At 37.3% G+C, this 21,132-nt stretch overlaps 1 protein-coding gene across 1 annotated transcript in view; it reads right to left on the bottom strand.

Annotated features, from left to right (window-relative positions):
• Nucleotides 1-21,132, bottom strand: part of LOC132545930 (E3 ubiquitin-protein ligase MYCBP2-like) — a 130,310-nt gene that overhangs the window by 77,435 nt on the left and 31,743 nt on the right. Inside the window, exons 27-54 of the mRNA XM_060209607.1 lie at nt 18,185-18,360; nt 17,753-17,878; nt 17,294-17,421; nt 16,685-16,779; nt 16,436-16,570; nt 16,201-16,284; nt 15,993-16,089; nt 15,344-15,536; nt 14,769-15,040; nt 14,246-14,476; nt 12,986-13,177; nt 12,454-12,657; nt 12,231-12,362; nt 11,394-11,572; nt 11,103-11,242; nt 8,437-8,537; nt 7,756-7,938; nt 6,630-6,864; nt 6,164-6,282; nt 5,443-5,530; nt 5,214-5,269; nt 4,701-4,873; nt 4,234-4,378; nt 3,496-3,684; nt 3,068-3,239; nt 2,159-2,247; nt 1,918-2,034; nt 192-420 (exon numbers count right to left, since the gene is read on the bottom strand). Coding sequence (XP_060065590.1) covers nt 192-420; nt 1,918-2,034; nt 2,159-2,247; nt 3,068-3,239; nt 3,496-3,684; nt 4,234-4,378; nt 4,701-4,873; nt 5,214-5,269; nt 5,443-5,530; nt 6,164-6,282; nt 6,630-6,864; nt 7,756-7,938; nt 8,437-8,537; nt 11,103-11,242; nt 11,394-11,572; nt 12,231-12,362; nt 12,454-12,657; nt 12,986-13,177; nt 14,246-14,476; nt 14,769-15,040; nt 15,344-15,536; nt 15,993-16,089; nt 16,201-16,284; nt 16,436-16,570; nt 16,685-16,779; nt 17,294-17,421; nt 17,753-17,878; nt 18,185-18,360 — 4,280 coding nt within the window. The remainder of the gene's footprint in view (nt 1-191; nt 421-1,917; nt 2,035-2,158; nt 2,248-3,067; nt 3,240-3,495; nt 3,685-4,233; nt 4,379-4,700; nt 4,874-5,213; nt 5,270-5,442; nt 5,531-6,163; nt 6,283-6,629; nt 6,865-7,755; nt 7,939-8,436; nt 8,538-11,102; nt 11,243-11,393; nt 11,573-12,230; nt 12,363-12,453; nt 12,658-12,985; nt 13,178-14,245; nt 14,477-14,768; nt 15,041-15,343; nt 15,537-15,992; nt 16,090-16,200; nt 16,285-16,435; nt 16,571-16,684; nt 16,780-17,293; nt 17,422-17,752; nt 17,879-18,184; nt 18,361-21,132) is intronic.

Here is a 21,132-nt window from a genome sequence, read left to right as displayed (position 1 = left end):
TAACCTTTTCCAGTCAAACTTTTGACTCTGATATTGTTTATAAATAGTCATCAAACTAGTGACCTTGCCTTAAATGACCCAATCCAACTTGTGACCTTGACAATTCCTAGTAACACAGTCAAACTTTTGACCTAACAGTTCTAATTAAAGCATGTGACCTTGACATTGCCTATTAACCCTATTAACCTTACCTCTCTTAGGTTTATGAGACTCAGCCCTGACTAGTTCAGGCAGCTTCTTAAGGATCGTCTCCTTGATGATCTCATCCATAAGAGATTTGGGTTCCTCTAGTGGTACCAGGAGAGTCTTACCCAGGTGCTGATTGTATTGAAGGCACCAACCCTCCACATGCCCGCTAATACACCACTCATTTAACGACTCCTGACTCAGTCGCAGCCACACACCATCATCATTGTGAACCTGTAAATTACATGCATCTGTATATAGTCTTGCGGACTTACGTGGCAAATGATGTTAAGAAATTATGCTTATTTGAATTTAATGAATTATCTGGCCAGTCTTTGAATTAGATTAGAAAAATTTCTGTACAAGCCCATCTCCACTTTTGTGTCTGCACTGATGAGTCCTAAAGGCAAAAAACAGCGGTATGGTGCAGGTAAATGCATTATTTCGCTCTGTATGATGCGCTTTAATTCATTATTTGGCTCAAGTGAATCTCATCTTTAGTTGTATTAAATGTATTCACTGGAGTGTTTTTTGTTTAATCTTCAGAAAATAAGAATTAAAACTTATTCCCAACCTCTCCTCAACTAAATATAGAAAAAAATGAGTTGTTTTTATTCCGGGTGAACTGTCACTTGAGAAAAAAGAAAATTATGAAGCAAAAATTCTGTTAATTTGTTTCATGTATTGTTTGAACAAACTGCAATAATAATGGCTCCTGAAACATGCCATTTTCATCCAGCCTCATGTGTTGCATTTAACTGTGACTGTTGACAATATTGATATGTTGGAGTCATGATCAGGCTAATTCATTCATCATGGATACCAGTTTGAAGAATATTTTGTTTCAAAATTTGTAAGATGATTCACAAGTTGTGGCCTACTGTAATAAGAAATCTAAGTACATTATGTCACATACACAAGGCCTGGCCTAACATTTGCTGTCTTCATCCAAATAAAAGTCATTCATTTGAGTAATGTTTATCATGTTGCAACTGTACGTATTCCATGATCAATTAATGAAAACATTTCCCACTCGTTATCATCAGAATCAACAGAAGCCAAGTAAAGATACACATCATGCTGACCAGGTTTCAAGTCACATTTCATTGTTGTGGCCAATGGATTCTCTTGTATCTTTCATCTTTACAAGCCTAAGTGTAAAATACTAAGAATATTGAAATGACTATAGAACCAATCACATCTACTTTTTTTGTTTTTGTGACACCAATATAGATTGTAGATTTTTACTTCCTGGCTACTAATCAAAATGTATGTACAGGTCTTGGAAAGGTTATGATGTAACCTAAGTTGTGGCCAATGTTATCCTGCCATCATTTTTCAGAGGCAGCAGTCAATCTGGTTCATGCCCCTTTTTGTCTGGTTATTGTTTCATAATAGAATCGGCAAATAGTAATACATATATTTGTGTTATCCATGGTTAATAGGGGGTATTACTGCCAAATTACAGTATGACAATTATCCAACATGGCCGACCACTAATGTACAGGTGGAGATGCTTGAAATATACCCACTTCCAACTTTTAGGCAATATTTAAGGGGATGGGTCTTGTGATGGTAAATAACAGCTATTTCCTCTGCCACTGTACAATAAAGAATCTGATACATGTTCAAAGCTTTGTCTAAATTCCAATACAAGAGATTCATTGTCTGGTAAATAGGATATGTATATGGCTGATATAAACAATGTTATAGATTATCCCATGCATATACCTCGTCCACAAAGGAAATGATGCCCTCTGGCTGTATAATCCCTAGCTGTTCACTCTGAAGGGAGGGATTCACTCTTATCCTCAGACCCGCACTGTTCTTGGCTACAAACCTACGCATCTGAAATACCAAGACAAGACATTTCAGTGGAAGATACATTCACATTTATAGTTAAAACTGTTAATATGTTAGAATGAATTCTGTTAAGTTCTAAACAATAACAAGTTCAGTAGTAAATCGTTACCCGGTTCTGCTGGTGTGGCTTTTTCTCATTCTTGGTTGGTGGGGTGAGCCCCTGAGGAGCCTCCTTTACCTCTACCTTGACCACTTCTCCTGTAACAAAAACATTAATTATCTAAGTACAACAGCACTGAAGATATGGGTCTGAAGTATAGCATTGAAGTTTACGGTCTGAAGTATAGCATTGAAGTTTAGGGTCTGAAGTACAGCACTGAAGTTTGTCTGAAGTATAGCACTGAAGTTTAGGGTCTAAAGTACAGCACTGAAGTTTACGGTCTGAAGTACAGCACTGAAGTTTAGGGTCTAAAGTACAGCATTGAAGTTTACGGTCTAAAGTACAGCATTGAAGTTTACGGTCTAAAGTACAGCATTGAAATTTAGGGTCAAATGGTAATGGTTTAATTTTGACCCATGAATTAATCTAACCCATCACCTATTATACCAACTATGCATGGAAACAAATGATTTACTTTCTCTTTATTTGATAGTGCTAAAACAAGTGGGACATAGACCTATAAATACCAATCACTATACTCAAAAAAACCTTGTTGTTCTCACAACAAAGATACATGCATGTTCTGAAGGTGTGAAAACCGCTGAAGGGTTACATGTCAGTTTTCGTACAGGTAAATTTTCAAAACTTCAAAATAAAACGTGTTTGTTCCTATGTTTTCTTTACAATTGGACTGAAAAAAGTTCGAAATAGTGAAAAATTTGATATATAAAAGTTTGAAACAAGTATGGTAAAAATACTATAGTTATAAAGTAAAAAATTTCGGGACTTTTTAAAAAGTTCGAAATGATGAGAAATTCGAAATATTGAAGTTTGAAATACCGAAGTTTGACTGTATATTCACTCATCCTACTTTGTGATTAAGTAGGTATAAAATTAATGTTCACACTTTCTATGTACCTGCTTCAAAGCCGTCAATTGTGACATGTATGTTGTAGAAACCCACGCTGCCTGGTGTCCAGTTGGCACTAAATGTCCCATCATTGTTTGCTCTCACCAGCATGTTTTCACTTGGACGCAGAACAGCTGGAGCAGCAAATCTAAGCTCCTCAAATGAGTAGTTCTCGTACGCCTAGAGAGGAAAACAGTTAAGATGGACACCAATATGTGAGAAGCAGTTTATGTTGATTTGAGTTTTTAATACTCGAGTCAAGAAAATTAAGCCACATGTAACAAAGCTGTAGTAGATATATTCATATTTTGTTATAATCACGGTACTGCACAGAAAGCAGAGTCAGAATCTTAATTATAAATTAATTGTATCATTACATTAATCACTACATCATTTCAAGTAAAACATTGCTATACATTAAACCCTAAAACTTTACCTTCATCATACAGATGGCATGGAATACATCCTTCCTGTCCTTGACTGTAGGTTCATAAGGTGTGTCTAGACAGGGAGGAGGATGACCTCCAAATGTCATGTTACCCTCATCTGGTCGGCTCAGTCTACGCATACGTTTCTCATCCTCCCCAAGAGCTCCCATATCTACCGGGACAGCCTTCACTTCAACCTGTCATTGGTATTTTAAATCAATATCAACCTTCACTTCAAACATGTTGATGGTGTCTTCAATAACTTTATCATATGACCAGAGAAGTGGTCTCTATGAGAATTTTAGTGTACTTAAATTCAGTGCAACTAAATGTCTTAAAGTCTACCTTTATATCCCAAGGCTAGAGAATAAAACATGATTCCTGAATTTAATCAAACACTATGTTTGGAGAGAGAATCCTTAATCACCTCATACCCAAGAGTTAGAAACTGAACCCTTAATTTGCCCTTTCCCAAGGGTTGGAGACTGAATCTTTAATTTGCCCATACCCAAGGAGTGAAGACTGAATCCTTAATTTGCCCATACCCAAGAGTGCCCATACCCATCGGTAAGAGATTAAATCCTAAATTTGCCCATACCCAAGGATTGAAAACTGAATCTTTAATTTGCCTATACCTTAGGGTTGGAAACTGAATCCTAAATTTGCCTATACCTAAGGACTGAAGACTGAATCCTTAATTTGCCCACACAGGAGGGCTCGGGACTGAATCCTGAATCTAGCCTTACCCTAAGTTCAGGGACATTGACGAGATGACTGTATTGGTCCTTTGTAAGTACAGTGATGACTGCTGGCCAGCTACATTTAAGCTCCTCTTTAGTGTAGACAATCTCACACTGTGAAGGGTCGAGGTAAGAGTCTGGCTGGAGCCATCTATAACCATATAACAGCATCAATAGTCATATTCTCTCAACTCTCATTACAGGAATAACATAGCATTACTAATTTTATTTTCCTATATAAGTTGTGAGAATTGCATTCTTTTAAATACAAAATAAAATGTTTGAATTCTGGTGTTAGGAATTTAAAAGCAAATTTTGAACTTTAGAGTTATCTTTTCTGAGGATCTTAATTTTGAAACTTGTTCTGAGCTTTGTAATATCCCATCACTAGAATGCAGTAATAGATCCAGTATACTTTAAGATATATCTTAAAGATACATATTTTCTTGACTTAGAATATAATGTCAATGTACCTGGCTAATCGTCCTCCGCTAGTGCCAGGACTACAGGACACAAAATCTTTGAGGAAGGAACGTTCATTTGATTGCCAACAAAAGGGGAGGTTACCTTCCAGAGCCTGCATGATGGTGGGAGGGTGAGACAGAGCAAAGCCCTTCTCAAGTAGTGACGAGTGTGCACTGAAGACCTGGTCAAACATTCACAATAAAAAAAGGGTCAAGGTCACAATAATCTAAAAGTACTTCACTTTGTCAGTGATAAAGGCATACAATAACATTCAACAAAATAATCTTTAATGGTTTAAAAGTTCTCTTCTGTACCAGAAATTATTGGAAAAATTGCACTTTTCTGACTTTTGACCTTGGCAATGACTTAACAACAGTGTATTTCATATCGGTTTTAGGTCATGCAAGTATTGCTAACAAACATTCATGCCTCAATTATCTAGAAATCACATTCTCACACAATATCTATAAAAGTAAATCCTTCCTGCCCAAATCACAAATACAATATAATACTGTACTTACCAACTGTGTGCTCTCATCTATAAAATCCATGTCCTCATCAAGTTCCTCCATCGTTACTGCATCACAATAAACAGATTAAAATGTTTTAACTTAGGTAACACATCTTCCTGTGTCAATTATACTTTATACAACACCTGGCAAATTAAGATATTTATAACAGTCCGCAGATACTCTAAATTGTAAGAATCAGTGCGTTATAACAAAACAGAATTTCCTAATGGAGACTTACCTGGAGGTAGACCAATATCCTTTTTGATGAGAGAGCCAGCACACATGCCACCTAGGTAGGCTAGCTCCTGTTCTAGCTGGAGAAGGTTCTATACGAAATAACACATTAGATAAATAATTGTTTAACCTAGGTAGGTCAGCTCCTGTTCTAGCTGGAGAAGGTTCTATATGAAATAACACATCAGATAAGTTATTGTTTAACCTAGGTAGGCCAGCTCCTGTTCTAGCTGGAGCAGGGTCTATATGAAATAACACATTAGATAAATAATTGTTTAACCTAGGTAGGTCAGCTCCTGTTCTTGCTGGAGCAGGGTCTATATGAAATAACACATTAGATAAATTATTGTTTAACCAAGGTAGGTCAGCTCCTGTTCTTGCTGGAGAAGGGTCTATACAATTTAATACAGAAAAAATTACCAATACATTATTTGTTTATAAAGAAGATACAATGTTATAAAGATGATATGATGTTACAGATATTTAAATGGAATTATATACAGAATTTCCCGTTCTAATTGACCAACTTCAATTTGAACAAAGCAAATTATATTTTTCAATTAATGTATTTGAGAACCTAATAACACATTCCTGGAGCTCTTCATTTTTGCCTAAATTTGTTTTGCTTACTAAACGTAAAATGATATGCTATGACTGTCATAATAAACACAATTACATTACTTCATTAGGCCACTGATCAATGTGTGGTACATTAACACAATTACCTCTGAGGGTTTGGAATTCCACTCATATCCAACAATGCAGCATTTGAAACCATAGAAACAAGATTTCTCATCTTTGATGTAGTCTGATGCTGTCTCTAGAGAAAATACTACTTCACTACCTGTAAAGCAATAAGTTTTTATCAATCTTACAACACTGCCCTAAGCCAAGCTCCCAATTCTGATTTTTAAAAGCAGTTACAAATAATTATTTATGTCTACAACGACATAATAAAATTTTGAAAATATGATAGCAAAATTCATCTATTAGAACTGTGCTCTTTATTTGTTGATATTCCTTGATGTTTCATGCAGTAAATTCATCTTAAAATATGTTCAACATGAAAAACTTTTTGCATTCTCAGCGTAAAAATTGTATAAAGCATTGGTCACTAATACCAGTATCACAGAAATATGCAGACACCTACACAAACCATCAATCTTCCTCAATATATTACAGTTATCTTACCAGGAAGAATAATTGCATTCTTAGGCCAGTTGTCTCCCCCTGAGAATTTCTTCCGGAGAGGACTGTAATTCTGTTTGCTGGGTAGGTCCTCTGTTTCCTTGGTAACACTTGTGGTGATCCCAGGGGAGCTGAGGATGCTGGGAATCAACAGCTGAAGTGTGTCCTCTGTCTGAGCCGTACCACAGAGGGGGTCAAACTCCAACACCATCCACTTCACAGACTCTGGGAATGTAACCTGTAATTAAAAAGATAATTCTTCATTTGGGTTGTATATAGCAGCACAAGACCCCTACATTATCTAACATAACTTATCTCTGTTCAAAGCAATGTTCTAATAATAAAATCACATCAATTGGTACACACACAACAGATATCCTGACTCATCAATTGGTACACACCCACCAAAGATATCCTGACTCATCAATTGGTACACACAACAGATATCCTTGTAGTTAGCTACAGTGGCTGGTTTATAAGGATGGTCACTAGTGGCTGGTTTATATACCTACCTTGTATACCAGTGGCTGGTTTACCTCTCCACCACAGTGTAGTTAGCTACAGTGGCTGGTTTATAAGGATGGTCTCTCTCCACCACAGTGTAGTGATATCATACCTACCTTGTAGTTAGCTACAGTGGCTGGTTTATAAGGATGGTCACTCTCCACCACAGTGTAGTGATATTATACCTACCTTGTAGTTAGCTACTGTGGCTGGTTTATAAGGATGGTCACTCTCCACCACAGTGTAGTGATATTATACCTACCTTGTAGTTAGCTACAGTGGCTGGTTTATAAGGATGGTCTCTCTCCACCACAGTGTAGTGATATTACACCTACCTTGTAGTTAGCTACAGTGGCTGGTTTATAGGGATGGTCACTCTCACCACAGTGTAGTGATATTACACCTACCTTGTATTAGCTACAGTGGCTGGTTTATAAGGATGGTCACTCTCCACCACAGTGTAGTGATATCATACCTACCTTGTAGTTAGCTACAGTGGCTGGTTTATAGGGATGGTCACTCTCCACCACAGTGTAGTGATATTATACCTACCTTGTAGTTAGCTACAGTGGCTGGTTTATAAGGATGGTCACTCTCCACCACAGTGTAGTGATATTATACCTACCTTGTAGTTAGCTACAGTGGCTGGTTTATAGGGATGGTCACTCTCCACCACAGCGTAATGGTGTGAAGTTGTACCCCCATTGGTCTCCCCCTCAGGGGATGGTTGGGGTGGTGATACTTTACTGTTGATGCTAGTTAGTGCAGGCAGAATCTCCTGTATCATACCTAGCACTTGTACTGCTCCCTACAAATCGCAATAAACTTTTAACAAAAAATAGTATACACACATTAACAACTAAACAATGACAGTAATCAACATTTAGGTTTAGTATCATAATCCAACACTAAAATCAACTGATACACACACAACAGATATCCAGACTGATGACTATAATACACAAAAACGTTTGTTTTAATTGGTGAAGAATTAATGCATGGATCAAATGTTTCCAAAAAACTTTCATTTTATTACAATAAGATAGTGTGAGACTGCTTCAAGAAATAACTTCTTTTCCAGCACAAAAAATGCCATTTTCAGTTAAAGAATGAACTTTTTTTCATGCAATCAAACATGTCATTATTGAGAACATTAAGAAATTTTTTTTAAATGCATCATCACAACACTCCAGAAAAATATTGATTTTCATTTGCTGATATGATAGTATTGATGCATCAGTCTTAAGATAGAGGGATGGGCTTATAATGGTCATTACTCAGTATCCTACAGCATTAACACACTCACCCTTGGGTCCTGGGAGGCTACCGGTCCTATGTAAGCTAGGATAAGTGGCAGCAGAGAACAGAAGAGATGAGAGTTGCCCAGAATGGATAGAGATTCTTCCACTGTTAAATAAAACCAATGTTCAATGGCGTTTTTTAGTTAACATTTGTTAACATTAATTCTATGAACTGTATAATAACAGGCCCCACTTGTATAAAACATCTCAATTTAAGATTTCCTCAAGCCCAGATTTTCCTCAGCTAATATCTCCTTGAAAATATCTTGTATGAAAATTCCTCAAGGAATTTCAGGACATCCTAGCCGATGCCTTCCTCCTGTTCCTTGAGAAAATTTTATACAAGCCCTTTTTGAGGAGATATCAGCTGAGGAAAATCTCGACTTGAGGAAATCTCAAGTTGAGATGTTTTATACAAGTGGGGCCTGGACTTCTAAAATTACAACATATTCTATCTATCTGTTATATTTCACCGTTATCTTCAGCATAGATTATGTTAACCTCATGTGGAAAGGCTTAGGTGGTTAGAATATTCTCCATAGGCTGGAGCAGCTCATTATAACAAGGCATGCCATAGGCAGATGAAAAGGAAAAAATTCAATGTGCAACTTCACTGAGACCATGAAATAATTCACCAATATATATCATTACTTACCAGGCAGACTGTTGGCTCGGTGTAGGATATAAATAACTTACCTATATCATTATTTACCAGGCAGACTGTTGGCTCGGTGTAGGATATAAATAACTTACCTATATCATTACTTACCAGGCAGACTGTTGGCTCGGTGTAGGATATAAATAACTTACCTATATCATTACTTACCAGGCAGACTGTTGGCTCGGTGTAGGATATAAATAACTTACCTATATCATTACTTACCAGGCAGACTGTTGGCTCTGTGTAGGATATAAATAACTTACCTATATCATTACTTACCAGGCAGACTGTTGGCTCGGTGTAGGATATAAATAACTTACCTATATCATTACTTACCAGGCAGACTATATAATAACTTACCTATATCATTACTTACCAGGCAGACTGTTGGCTCGGTAGGATATAAATAACTTACCTATATCATTACTTACCAGGCAGACTGTTGGCTCGGTGTAGGATATAAATAACTTACCTATATCATTACTTACCAGGCAGACTGTTGGCTCGGTGTAGGATATAAATAACTTACCTATATCATTATTTACCAGGCAGACTGTTGGCTCTGTGTAGGATATAAATAACTTACCTATATCATTATTTACCAGGCAGACTGTTGGCTCTGTGTAGGATATAAATAACTTACCTATATCATTATTTACCAGGCAGACTGTTGGCTCTGTGTAGGATATAAATAACTTACCTATATCATATATGGATATAAATAACTTACCTATATCATTATTTACCAGGCAGACTGTTGGCTCTGTGTAGGATATAAATAACTTACCTATATCATTACTTACCAGGCAGACTGTTGGCTCTGTGTAGGATATAAATAACTTACCAATATATATCATTACTTATGTAGCGCCGAGTATTTTTAGGTTTACATCCAGGGCATAAATTATCACGTGACCGTTTATTTTCGTTTTTTTGTGGTGTCATGTGATTAGTTATCACATGATCGTCTTGTCTTACTTTTGCTTTACCTGTAATCGGTGTGTTTGTGACGTATTGTGCATGTATTGCCAATCACCTGTCCATCATTTGTGCTGACTTGACAAGTTTGACTGATCCCTGACATGGTAGGAGACACGTTCTCCACACTGATTTTTGGCGCCTTCTTTTCCTTTTTTTTTCTGTCCTGTCCTTGTGTCGGCACTTCTCAGCTACCCGAGGGCCGGTGCACACATATTTGTCCCTCTTCGCTGTGCGGCTATTTATCCGCATTATTAATCTATTTCCCTATAACCAGGTTCCCCAGCACCACATGCAGGGTAAGTGGATAATTTAATGTATTATGTTTGTAAATAGTTGCTAATAATTAAAACCTAATTATAATGCTTGAGTAAAGTTAATACTTTAGCTCTAGAGTCATATAAACTTATTTTTGATACTTATAAAATAACAGCTAAAAGTAGTCGTTATTTCCTAAATATTTCTTGATTATATTCCTAAGTCTAATATTAGCTATGAGCCTAATATCATTCGAAATGTCAGTGTAATTATCTTTATTCGTAACCTTTCCCATGCTTGTCAGGTCGTGTAGAAAGTCGGTGGAAATTTCGTCAAGTATCGTCTTTATAGTAATGTGTATTTGAATGAAGGTTATGTGCGTTCATATGTGATTTGTACTTGTATGTTATTTTAAATATATTTTACAGGGATTTTAATTCCCGGATAAATAAATAAATACCTCCACGAAACACACGGGCTTGTAGTTGTTGTGTCGCTCTTGGTGAAAGAACCCTGGATAAATGTTACACTTACCAGGCAGACTGTTGGCTAGGTGTAGGATATAAATAACTTACCTATATCATTACTTACCAGGCAGACTGTTGGCTCTGTGTAGGATATAAATAACCTACCAATATATATCATTACTTACCAGGCAGACTGTTGGCTCTGTGTAGGATATAAATAGCTTATCAATATATATCATTACTTACCAGGCAGACTGTTGGCTCGGTGTAGGATATAAATAGCTTACCAATATATATCATTACTTACCAGGCAAACTGTTGGCTCTGTGTAGGATATCCGTGGTTGTCCTACATATAGCTGCTACAATATCAATGGCATTCTTGCGGGCCTGGAGTTCCACCAGACTCTTGCTGTTCTGTTGATAAGACTCTCCATCCTGAGGAGCACTAAAGAAATCAATAACAGAGATATTAATCACATCTATCCTAATACTGCTTATATGTGGGTCAGGCTTACAAGGGCTATGGTGTTCTAATTGATACAGTTGAGAACAGATGATAAACTAAGGACTGTGTACAGGTTTCCAGGACTACATACCTGTAATAAAGGATCTGAGGTATCTGTCCTCGCATGTGATTGGTCCCGTTGCTGCTAAGTGAACAAGCAGAAAAGTTGAAGATTGTTCCATCAGGGCATTTCACCTTGTTTATACCATTGTCTCCATTCAGTGTGCGGGTACCATGGTTACGCAGTCTGATTGTATATTTTACCCCCTCCTTAAAGGAAAAAAATCATTCAATTACGTCAACTGTCATGAGAGCCTAGTGAGAGAATGAGCTGATTATTTAAAAACTAGACTTGCACTAGTTATAGATATATGGAGATGTTTTGTTTTTGTTAAACAGCAGGCATTTTCATTTCTCATAACTATTGTACATGTTTATGTTACACATTAATTTAGTAGGTGTTTTTTATAATACAGAAGAAAAATAGCTCTGCAAACGTGGGCAATACCCCACAGCCTTATTATAAAGTTGGAAATGTGTGGTTGGGGTGAGTGGAAAGTTATCTCAAGAATGGGTTGTGTAGGTCCATAGGCCCAACATCCCCAGTGAAAATGGTGATGACCGGTGATGTAGTTTTTAAGACAATAAGCAGTAAGCAATTGTGGGCAGACGGACAGACAGACAGACAGACAGACAGACAGACAGACGGACGCCGTGCATGATCGCAATACCCCACACCCTTTCAGGTAAAAATTGTAGGTGTTTTCATTACACATACAAATTTTATGTGTTCTGTAGTACAAACAAATGGTAGAAATTTTCTTCACACGTGTGAATTTAACTATGTGCACTTGGGTAAATATATAAATATATGTTCTGTGCATTTTGGTTCGACACACAATCTGTCAAAATTTATAGATTACGTTACCTTGATTGAGACAGGACGGTCAAACTTGATTTCAGCGATATCATTGACACAATCCTCTGGACTATAAGTGCCCTTAACAAATTCTATGCTGCGCCATCTCTGAGCATGGTTGGTGTCTGTTGGACCATCACTCTGTAAACATAAAGTAAAATGAAACTCATGATTTTCTAGGAAAACTCAGCAGCATAATTGTAGAACTGAATGTGTTTACCTGGATACTCACATCATCAAGTAGCTCCAATTCATACTCATATCGACCCTCCCCTCCATAAACACACACACCGGCAATCACAATGCCTGGCTTGTCCACACTAAAGGAGATAGCATCAGGACTGCCATTTCCCGTGTTCCAGTATGCACTCTGGCTTGTACGTGTAAACCTGTTTGGGGTCATCAACAGAGGACGTGTAGTTGTTCCGAGATCCACCTGGGTAAAGAAGTTTTGAAAATTTAATTTGAAACAATGTAAATGTTTGATGTTATAACTTGAATCACTGTGACATTTCCATGTGATGAATCATATACTGCCACTCAGAAAATAATCCTTATCAATATTTTTTACTCCCACATAAAATATTTCATTTTTGACCAGTGTTGAATTCATCCTTGAATAAAAGAAAATTATTTTCCAGCTGTAACATCAAACTTTTATTTTTGTCCTGTTTGAAAATGGGTAATGTTAATGTACAGCAAAAGTTTCTCCCATGTGGCTGCCCATTTAAACTGAGAAGTCTGACAGTTGTGACTTGACATACCTCGAGCCCAGTGGCTGTAGCTGAGAGTTCACTGACGATAGTAGAGAGTAAGGAACATGTGTTGGCCACCAGCACGGTAGGATAGAGGGACATGTCACTGCTCAAGGCCTGTCTCACCGGTAACATCACAATCAGCAGTAGCTTGTCAAGTATTTCCTTAAAGGTCACCTGACTACCACCGATACCCGACATCTATAACAGAAAGGTTACAGTCTGCAACAGTTGGCAGCCCAGGACTATTTATTTGATGTTTTGAATAATGTAAAACTGATACCTGAATGTCAAATTTGGTTTACAGACTTTTAAAGTTTGGAATTCAACATCTTAATGTACTTTTAGCAAAATACTGTAAAACAGATCTCACACTGAAAAAAAGAACAAAAAAAAAAAAAGAGGCCCATGGGCCTTAACGGTTATCTGACAAAAAGCAAGCCAAACCTAGAAAGTGGGTTGAGGTCATTCATTTGAACAAACTTGGTAGCCTCTCCTCCAAGCATCTTACATGCCCAATATCAGCACTCATGGACTTTTGCTTGTTGAGAAGAAGTCGTTTGTATATTTTAACATATTTGACCCCTGTGACCTTGAAAGTGGGTCGAGGTCATTCATTTGAATAAACTTGGTAGCCTTTCCTCCCAGCATGCTACAGACCCAATATCGGCACTCATAAACTTTTGCTTATTGAGATGAAGTCCTTTGTATATTTTAACATATTTGACCCCTGTGACCTTGAAAGTGGGCCAAGGTCATTCATTCTAACAGACTTTGTAGGGCTCCATGCCAGCATGCTATGGGCCAAGTATTAGCCCCCTAGGCCTTCTAGTATTTGAGAAGAAGTTATTTAAAGATTTTAACATATTTGACCCCTGTGACCTTGAAAGTTGTTCAAGGTCATTCATTTGAACACACTTGATAGCCCTTCATCCCAGCATGCCACAGGCACAATATAAGCAATCTGAGCCTTTTGGTTATTGAGGAGAAGTCGTTTAAAGATTTTAACATATTTGGCCCCTGTGACCTTTAAAGTGGGTAAAGGTCATTCATTTGAACAAACTTGGTAGAGCTCCATGCCAGTATCCTCTGTGCCAAGTATTAGCCCCCTAGACCTTCTAGTATTTGAGAAGAAGTTGTTTGAATGAAAAGTTTACGCACAGCATACGGCAGACGACGACGGATGAAGCACGATGGCTATAGGTCATCTTGACCCTTTGGGTCAGATGACCTAAAAACCCAATCAAACCAATCTGAAATGGAACTGACCTCAATGCGGTAGGTCATATGACCCACAAGGATAGGGAATTTGTGGACCTCGCCCAAGCGTGCCATGCTGTTGGTATTGTCATCCATAATGACAGATTGTCTTCGAAGTATCTCCTCTGTGTGTGGTTCACAATTAATAGGCATGATATTGGTGAGGCGGATTGTCGGGTGACACATAGCTTCCATCACAGCCGCGAGCAGTCGGCCATAACCATTAACATTCATCATGTCCTAAATCCAAAATTAAACAAGTCCACATGACTGATTTTTCTGTTAACATTATTGGTTATCACATTGACTTAATTCACAGCAAATGACTATGTAAGATCACTGTCATACTTATATGTATTCACACATGGGGTGTCTAATCAAGAATTAAAATAAATATACGTTATAAACACAGAACTAATTGTATCAATAATTTCAATGTATAAGATACAACTCACTACATAACACTAGGAAAATTTGACCAATACTTTATTGACATATATATCTAGAACTGTCCCTAGCTCATAGGACTTACCGGTTCCAGCTGGTTGAGGAGATCGCACAGACAAAGCCACTTGAGGTTACCAGTGGGGTAGAAAGCATGGAAACAGGCACGGAATGTCTTGTGACACTCTAGTAGTATCTCCTCCTCCAGTTCCTCGAACACCTTCCCTGGTGGCTCTGATAGGTACATGTGTACCTTTGTGGGGCGCACCTCCTCGGCCAGGATCCTTCTCAGTAGGTCTTGTGTGTCACCTACACAGTGGGCTAGTTTGGTAGATTCTGGCATAGCTTTACGAAGCTTGTCTGGTGAGTAGAAAGGGCACTGGATGTTAGAGGCAGTACTAGGGATGTTTAGGGTTTTTGATTTCCCTTAATGTTTTCATATATCATTACGAATGTGATGTTTGATCTGTTGAGTAGGTGATAAACACCATCATTAATCACATAACTTTTATTCTGATCTAAGAACAGTTGCACAAATGATATCTATATGGGCAACACCAATCAAATTGCAGGACCTACTAAAATGATGTTTTAAAAAATGGATCATAACAAACAATTTTCTAAAGGGAGATTCTTTCTATATCCTCACTGCTGGTGACTTACTTCCATCAGGGTAGATCTGTGTCACATAGATACGCAGGAGACAGAGGCTTGCCTTACAAATGTATACCACCCGCCGCAAGTCTGACAGGGCTGCCATGTAGTTATCTCCCCTTAGTCCATCCATTTCTGCTAATGAAGAGTGGAAGGTATTCCAACTCCATTGTAGTAGCTTTAGTAATGCCTCAAAGTTTTCCTGTAAACACATGCAGATAAAGTGTCATAATGATGGTAAAGCCAGGATATCATTTAATGTTACCATATTTCAGCGTCGCAACACATTCCAAATCTAAATTCTTCTGGACATTAATGATTCATCAAGCATTTGAAAACCACAACAAAATTCTATTCTGAAAACAAGTTTTCATAAATCCTGTTTTGTCATGCCTTAGTTTAATTTACAAAATCTCTAAATCAATTTCTCCTTACAACTAAAAAATGATATTCAGCATTACAACATCTAATGATCAGAAATAACTGTAACTGGATACAAATATAAATAATTCTATCGTGCCTTACTTGATACGGAGTTGGAATATCTTGCTGCTATAAGAATGTCTGTAATCACAACCTTTGCTGATTTGTCCCACCTTGTCTTACAAGGTTCTACAAGATGTGTGATTGAAGAGTTAATGAGCGAGTAGAAACTTACTGGTGTGACAGAACAGGCAAAGTCTTGACTGAGGACATGGGCAGGCTCTGTGTGATCCACCTTCCTTACTGCTCCAGGACTATCTCTTGAGGGCAGTCTGATCATGTAATAAATGTGACACGTAATAAACAGAATACAGTCATTCAGTTGATGTGAACAGCTGTTATAGTAATGCCCTATAGAAAAAATACTATGTAAAAATACTGACCTGTACAGTAACTGGGGAATTTGGCCTGCATTAACGTCTGTACCATTGTTGGATTTCCGTGAACTTCTAAACTTGAATACAACTCTGAAACAGAGCAGGAAATATGTATGCTGATCTAGTACACCTGGTAAAACTATAACAAATTTCAGACTTTTCAGTGACTCACCACACAAACCCATTCATTCTTGTCATTACAGAACTACATCATTCTTAAACACAAGTAGCGGCTACTCACTGGTCCTCTGTGGTGACGACAGACTGGCCGGTGGATCCACAGTCACTGCTAGGCCCAGAGATCCTTGCCCACGCCACATACCAGCTGTTGGCTTGGAGAGTCACAGGCTCCTCAAACACCATGGCAAACTTCTCCCTGTTACAGACTATCTGGTTAAAGATTGTGATCACAACATTGTATGACCTGTGTATAGAAGAGGGTTCCTAAACAAAGTAATATTGTGGGACTAGCAGGATATGAATTACTTACCTAGCTCCACATTCAAATGCCATCTCTTCAGTCTCAGCCAGAAGCTCCCCATCCTGTGCCTCATTCTCTCCTCCCTCTGGGCCCAACTCAAACAGCTACAACAGCACATCACTTGATTCAATTAAAATCCTAAGATGAATGTAAGCAGATAGCAAATGATAACTACTAAACTCAATACCAGGTACAACTGACCATTTCCTCAGTATACTGTGTAGAAATACCAAATTGAATTTTCATGGGAAATATAATTTCCTATACTTCGTATCAAACATTTTCACCATAACACAAGTTTTAACACATCTTCAAAAGACATGACCGACTATGTGTTTGATCTGTTGACTTGGTATTTAAAGCTGGTCTCCCAACTTAACAAGTCTATATCTAGACACCACACTCGCTTTTCACCATGATGACTGGGGCTGGATTCCCTCATTGTACATGAAAATCTCAAACTTGTTTCCACGAATCTGATGATTAAACTAAGAAAAGTATACCTAATGGGAGCCAACTGAGGTTCTCTATTCTCATAACTGAAAGTGAAACAATCAAAGTTGGACTCAAATTGATGTAGTCAAAGAAGAATTGGCTGACCAGTGACCATCCACTGACCTTGATGCGGCCATAGTACTCTCCACGACCACCAAATAGTCCATATCCGCCAAGTATTATGTCGGTGTCCACCATGAAGCGAACAGCTTCCACAGAGTGACCAGAATAGCCCCATCCTCCTCCATGGCCTGAAGTGTAAGAAATGTTTTTACAATACTTCCTTGTTTCAAACTGAGTATTGTTTAGAGATACTCAGACTACTTTTTCTAAGCCTGGCAAAAAAAAAAAGAAATCAACTTTTAGATTCAAAAGGTAATAACAGGAAAATAACAAACTGACAGTTAAACTTGGTCTGTACCATGTTCTTACAAAAACTTTGGATCATTAACTGATGGCCTGTCAAAAAAGAGACAAAAGAAAATCTCAGGTCAGGTAAAACATACAGTTCCTCACAGTCTCACCAGCAGAAAAAAAAAACATATACTTAAGAATGTAAAACAAGATCACGGATATACTGACTTTCAAACCTGTTGACCACTGAAAAGTCCTCCTTGCTGTAGACCTTGGAGGCAGTCATCTTCTCTTTGGTCTCCTCCATCACAGTCAGATTGGACAGCTGGGCTGAGGTAAGTGTGTCCAGGCAGCCTGAAACACAAACAAGGAATACTGCTTCTTCAGTTTCCTTTTTTTTTTTTACTGAAATTCAGTGGTAAACGTTTAATAATGATATTTAATCATTTGGTACATGTTTTCTATTATCCTGTTCCTTTCCAAACAGTTATTCAAGAACAACGTTTGAAAAAGAATGAAAATGAATATAAGATTTTCCATTACAATTCAACATTAATGATTTCTTAATTTTTTGAAATAGTATTTCAAATTCTCAATATCTGAACATTCATGTTATTCTAGCTAACAATACACTGTAAAGTAGTTTCCAAGCAGGCTTACCCAGCAAATGAAGTGCACAGTGTGAACGAGTTGCTTGGCAACCTATCCTTACAGGGACAGAAATTTCAGGTTTGAACAAATCATGGATGTTGGCCATCTTGACTCGAGACTTGAGTGGTCGTGCCTCGGATGCCATGACATTGTAACAGGCTACCTCATGTTTGGTTGTTGAGTAGCTGTAAATACACACCTGATTAGTATCTCTGGTCTGCTAAAATCAACTCACTCCTAATTCAAAATTCCTAGAACATTGTATGTTACTACATACTTTTAAAGCTAATTGTAATAGGAAGACTTTCTCATGAAGATTTGATATTTAATAGTTTATTAATATTGTAAAGAATTCCTTCCTTTGAATGCATCTGTTTTTATGATTTAACAAAAGCTTGATGTTGAGATATAGACCATTATCCAGTGTGACCTTTTCTTCAATGTATCAAGTGTTCTACATTTTAAAATTTTTTTTGGGAATAACAAAAACTAAAGACACACAAAAAATAACTACTCTTACTGTAACTGTATATTATGTAAAGCAAAAAGATCTGATGCTAAAACTAAGTGTGTTTTATGTAATTTAACTAATTTACTCTGATGCGACATTTGTTGCTGTTTTAACTCTGATGCGACATTTGTTGCTGTTTTGACTCTGATGTGACATTTGACATTTGATGCTGTTTTGACTCTGATGTGACATTTGTTGCTGTTTTGACTCTGATGCGACATTTGTTGCTGTTTTGACTCTGATGTGATATTTGTTACAGTTTTGACTCTGATGCGACATTTGTTGCTGTTTTGACTCTGATGTGATATTTGTTGCTGTTTTGACTTTGATGCGACATTTGTTGCTATTTCGACTCTGATGCGACATTTGTTACTGTTTTGACTCTGATGTGATATTTGTTGCTGTTTTGACTCTGATGCGACATTTGTTGCTGTTTTGACTCTGATGTGACATTTGTTGCTGTTTTGACTCTGATGTGATATTTGTTGCTGTTTTGACTATGATGCGACATTTGTTGCTGTTTTGACTCTGATGTGATATTTGTTGCTGTTTTGACTCTGATGTGATATTTGTTGCTGTTTTGACTCTGATGCGACATTTGTTGCTGTTTTGACTCTGATGTGACATTTGTTGCTGTTTTGACTCTGACTTTTGTTGCTGTTTTGATGTTGCTGTTTTGATGTGACATTTGTTGCTGTTTTGACTCTGATGTGATATTTGTAGCTGTTTTGACTCTGATGCGACATTTGTTGCTGTTTTGACTCTGATGTGACATTTGTTGCTGTTTTGACTCTGATGCGACATTTGTAGCTGTTTTGACTTCGATGCGACATTTGTTGCTGTTTTGACTGAAGCGATATTTGTTGCTGTTTTGACTCTGATGTGACATTTGTTGCTGTTTTGACTCTGATGCGACATTTGACATTTCTTTTTTTTTGATAATTTTTTATTTTTCAAGATTTTACATGATGAACTGGACAAATACACTCACACCCTCTCACACATCCAAACACAGGTGCACATATAGTCATTGCGTGTCAAACAAGAACACTCCATTCAAAAGAATCATCAACATCATCATCAACATTCAACAATGCATGTGATCATTATTATTATTATCACCATACATGATAATCCTCATATATCACAATCAATATTATTACACACTAGATAATGCATCATCATCATCATCATCATCATCATCATCATCATCATCATCATCATCCTCAAAAACATGATAATCTTCCTCATCATCCATTTCAACATATATATCACAATCAATATTACTATCATGATTATTGTACATAATGCATCATCATCATCCACATTCAACAATTCATCATCATCATCAAATCAAGATTCATACTTTCATAACCATTATGAAACCTTATGATTCATAAATATCACAGTAAACTTTTGTTTGAAATGCACCCATGCACACATGCATAAACACACACACACAACCATAAATTGACATCAACATACAGAAATGAAGAAATGAAATAGAACTTTATTAGGGATAAGAAATTTAAAGAGAAAGAAATTGAAGAGAAGGAAGAAATAGTAAAGTGGATTGTTGGGTGAGATGGTAAAATAGGTTAGAGTAATTTAATCTTTTAATGTTTTTCTTTCTTTATATCTGATTACTCAGTATGGTCAAGGACTGTTATGTATATAATTATAAAAAATTATAAAAAAAAAAGAAAAAAAAAACAAGAGGCCCATGGGCCTTAACGGTCATCTGACAAAAAGCAAGCCAAACCTAGAAAGTGGGTTGAGGTCATTCATTTGAATAAACTTGGTAGCCTCTCCTCCAAGCATCTTACATGCCCAATATCAGCACTCATGGACTTTTGCTTGTTGAGAAGAAGTCGTTTGTATATTTTAACATATTTGACCCCTGTGACCTTGAAAGTGGGTCGAGGTCATTCATTTGAATAAACTTGGTAGCCTCTCCTCCAAGCATCTTACATGCCCAATATCAGCACTCATGGACTTTTGCTTGTTGAGAAGAAGTCGTTTGTATATTTTAACATATTTGACCCCTGTGACCTTGAAAGTGGGCCAAGGTCATTCATTTTAACAGACTTTGTAGGGCTCCATGCCAGCATGCTATGGGCCATGTATTAGCCCCCTAGGCCTTCTAGTATTTGAGAAGAAGTTATTTAAAGATTTTAACATATTTGACCCCTGTGACCTTGAAAGTTGTTCAAGGTCATTCATTTGAACAAACTTGATAGCCCTTCATCCCAGCATGCCACAGGCACAATATAAGCAATCTGAGCCTTTTGGTTATTGAGGAGAAGTCGTTTAATAATTTTAACATATTTGGCCCCTGTGACCTTGAACGTGGGTCAAGGTCATTCACTTGAACACACTTAGTAGCACTTCATCCCAGCATGTCACAGGCCCAATATCTACACTCTGAGCCTTTTGGTTAATGAGA

The sequence above is a fragment of the Ylistrum balloti genome, unplaced genomic scaffold (assembly GCF_031769215.1).
Source record: "Ylistrum balloti isolate Yb309-2 unplaced genomic scaffold, AGI_CSIRO_Ybal_v1 Utg369864, whole genome shotgun sequence".
Lineage (NCBI taxonomy): Eukaryota > Metazoa > Mollusca > Bivalvia > Pectinida > Pectinidae > Ylistrum > Ylistrum balloti.
This window is presented reverse-complemented; position numbering and strand designations above follow the sequence as displayed.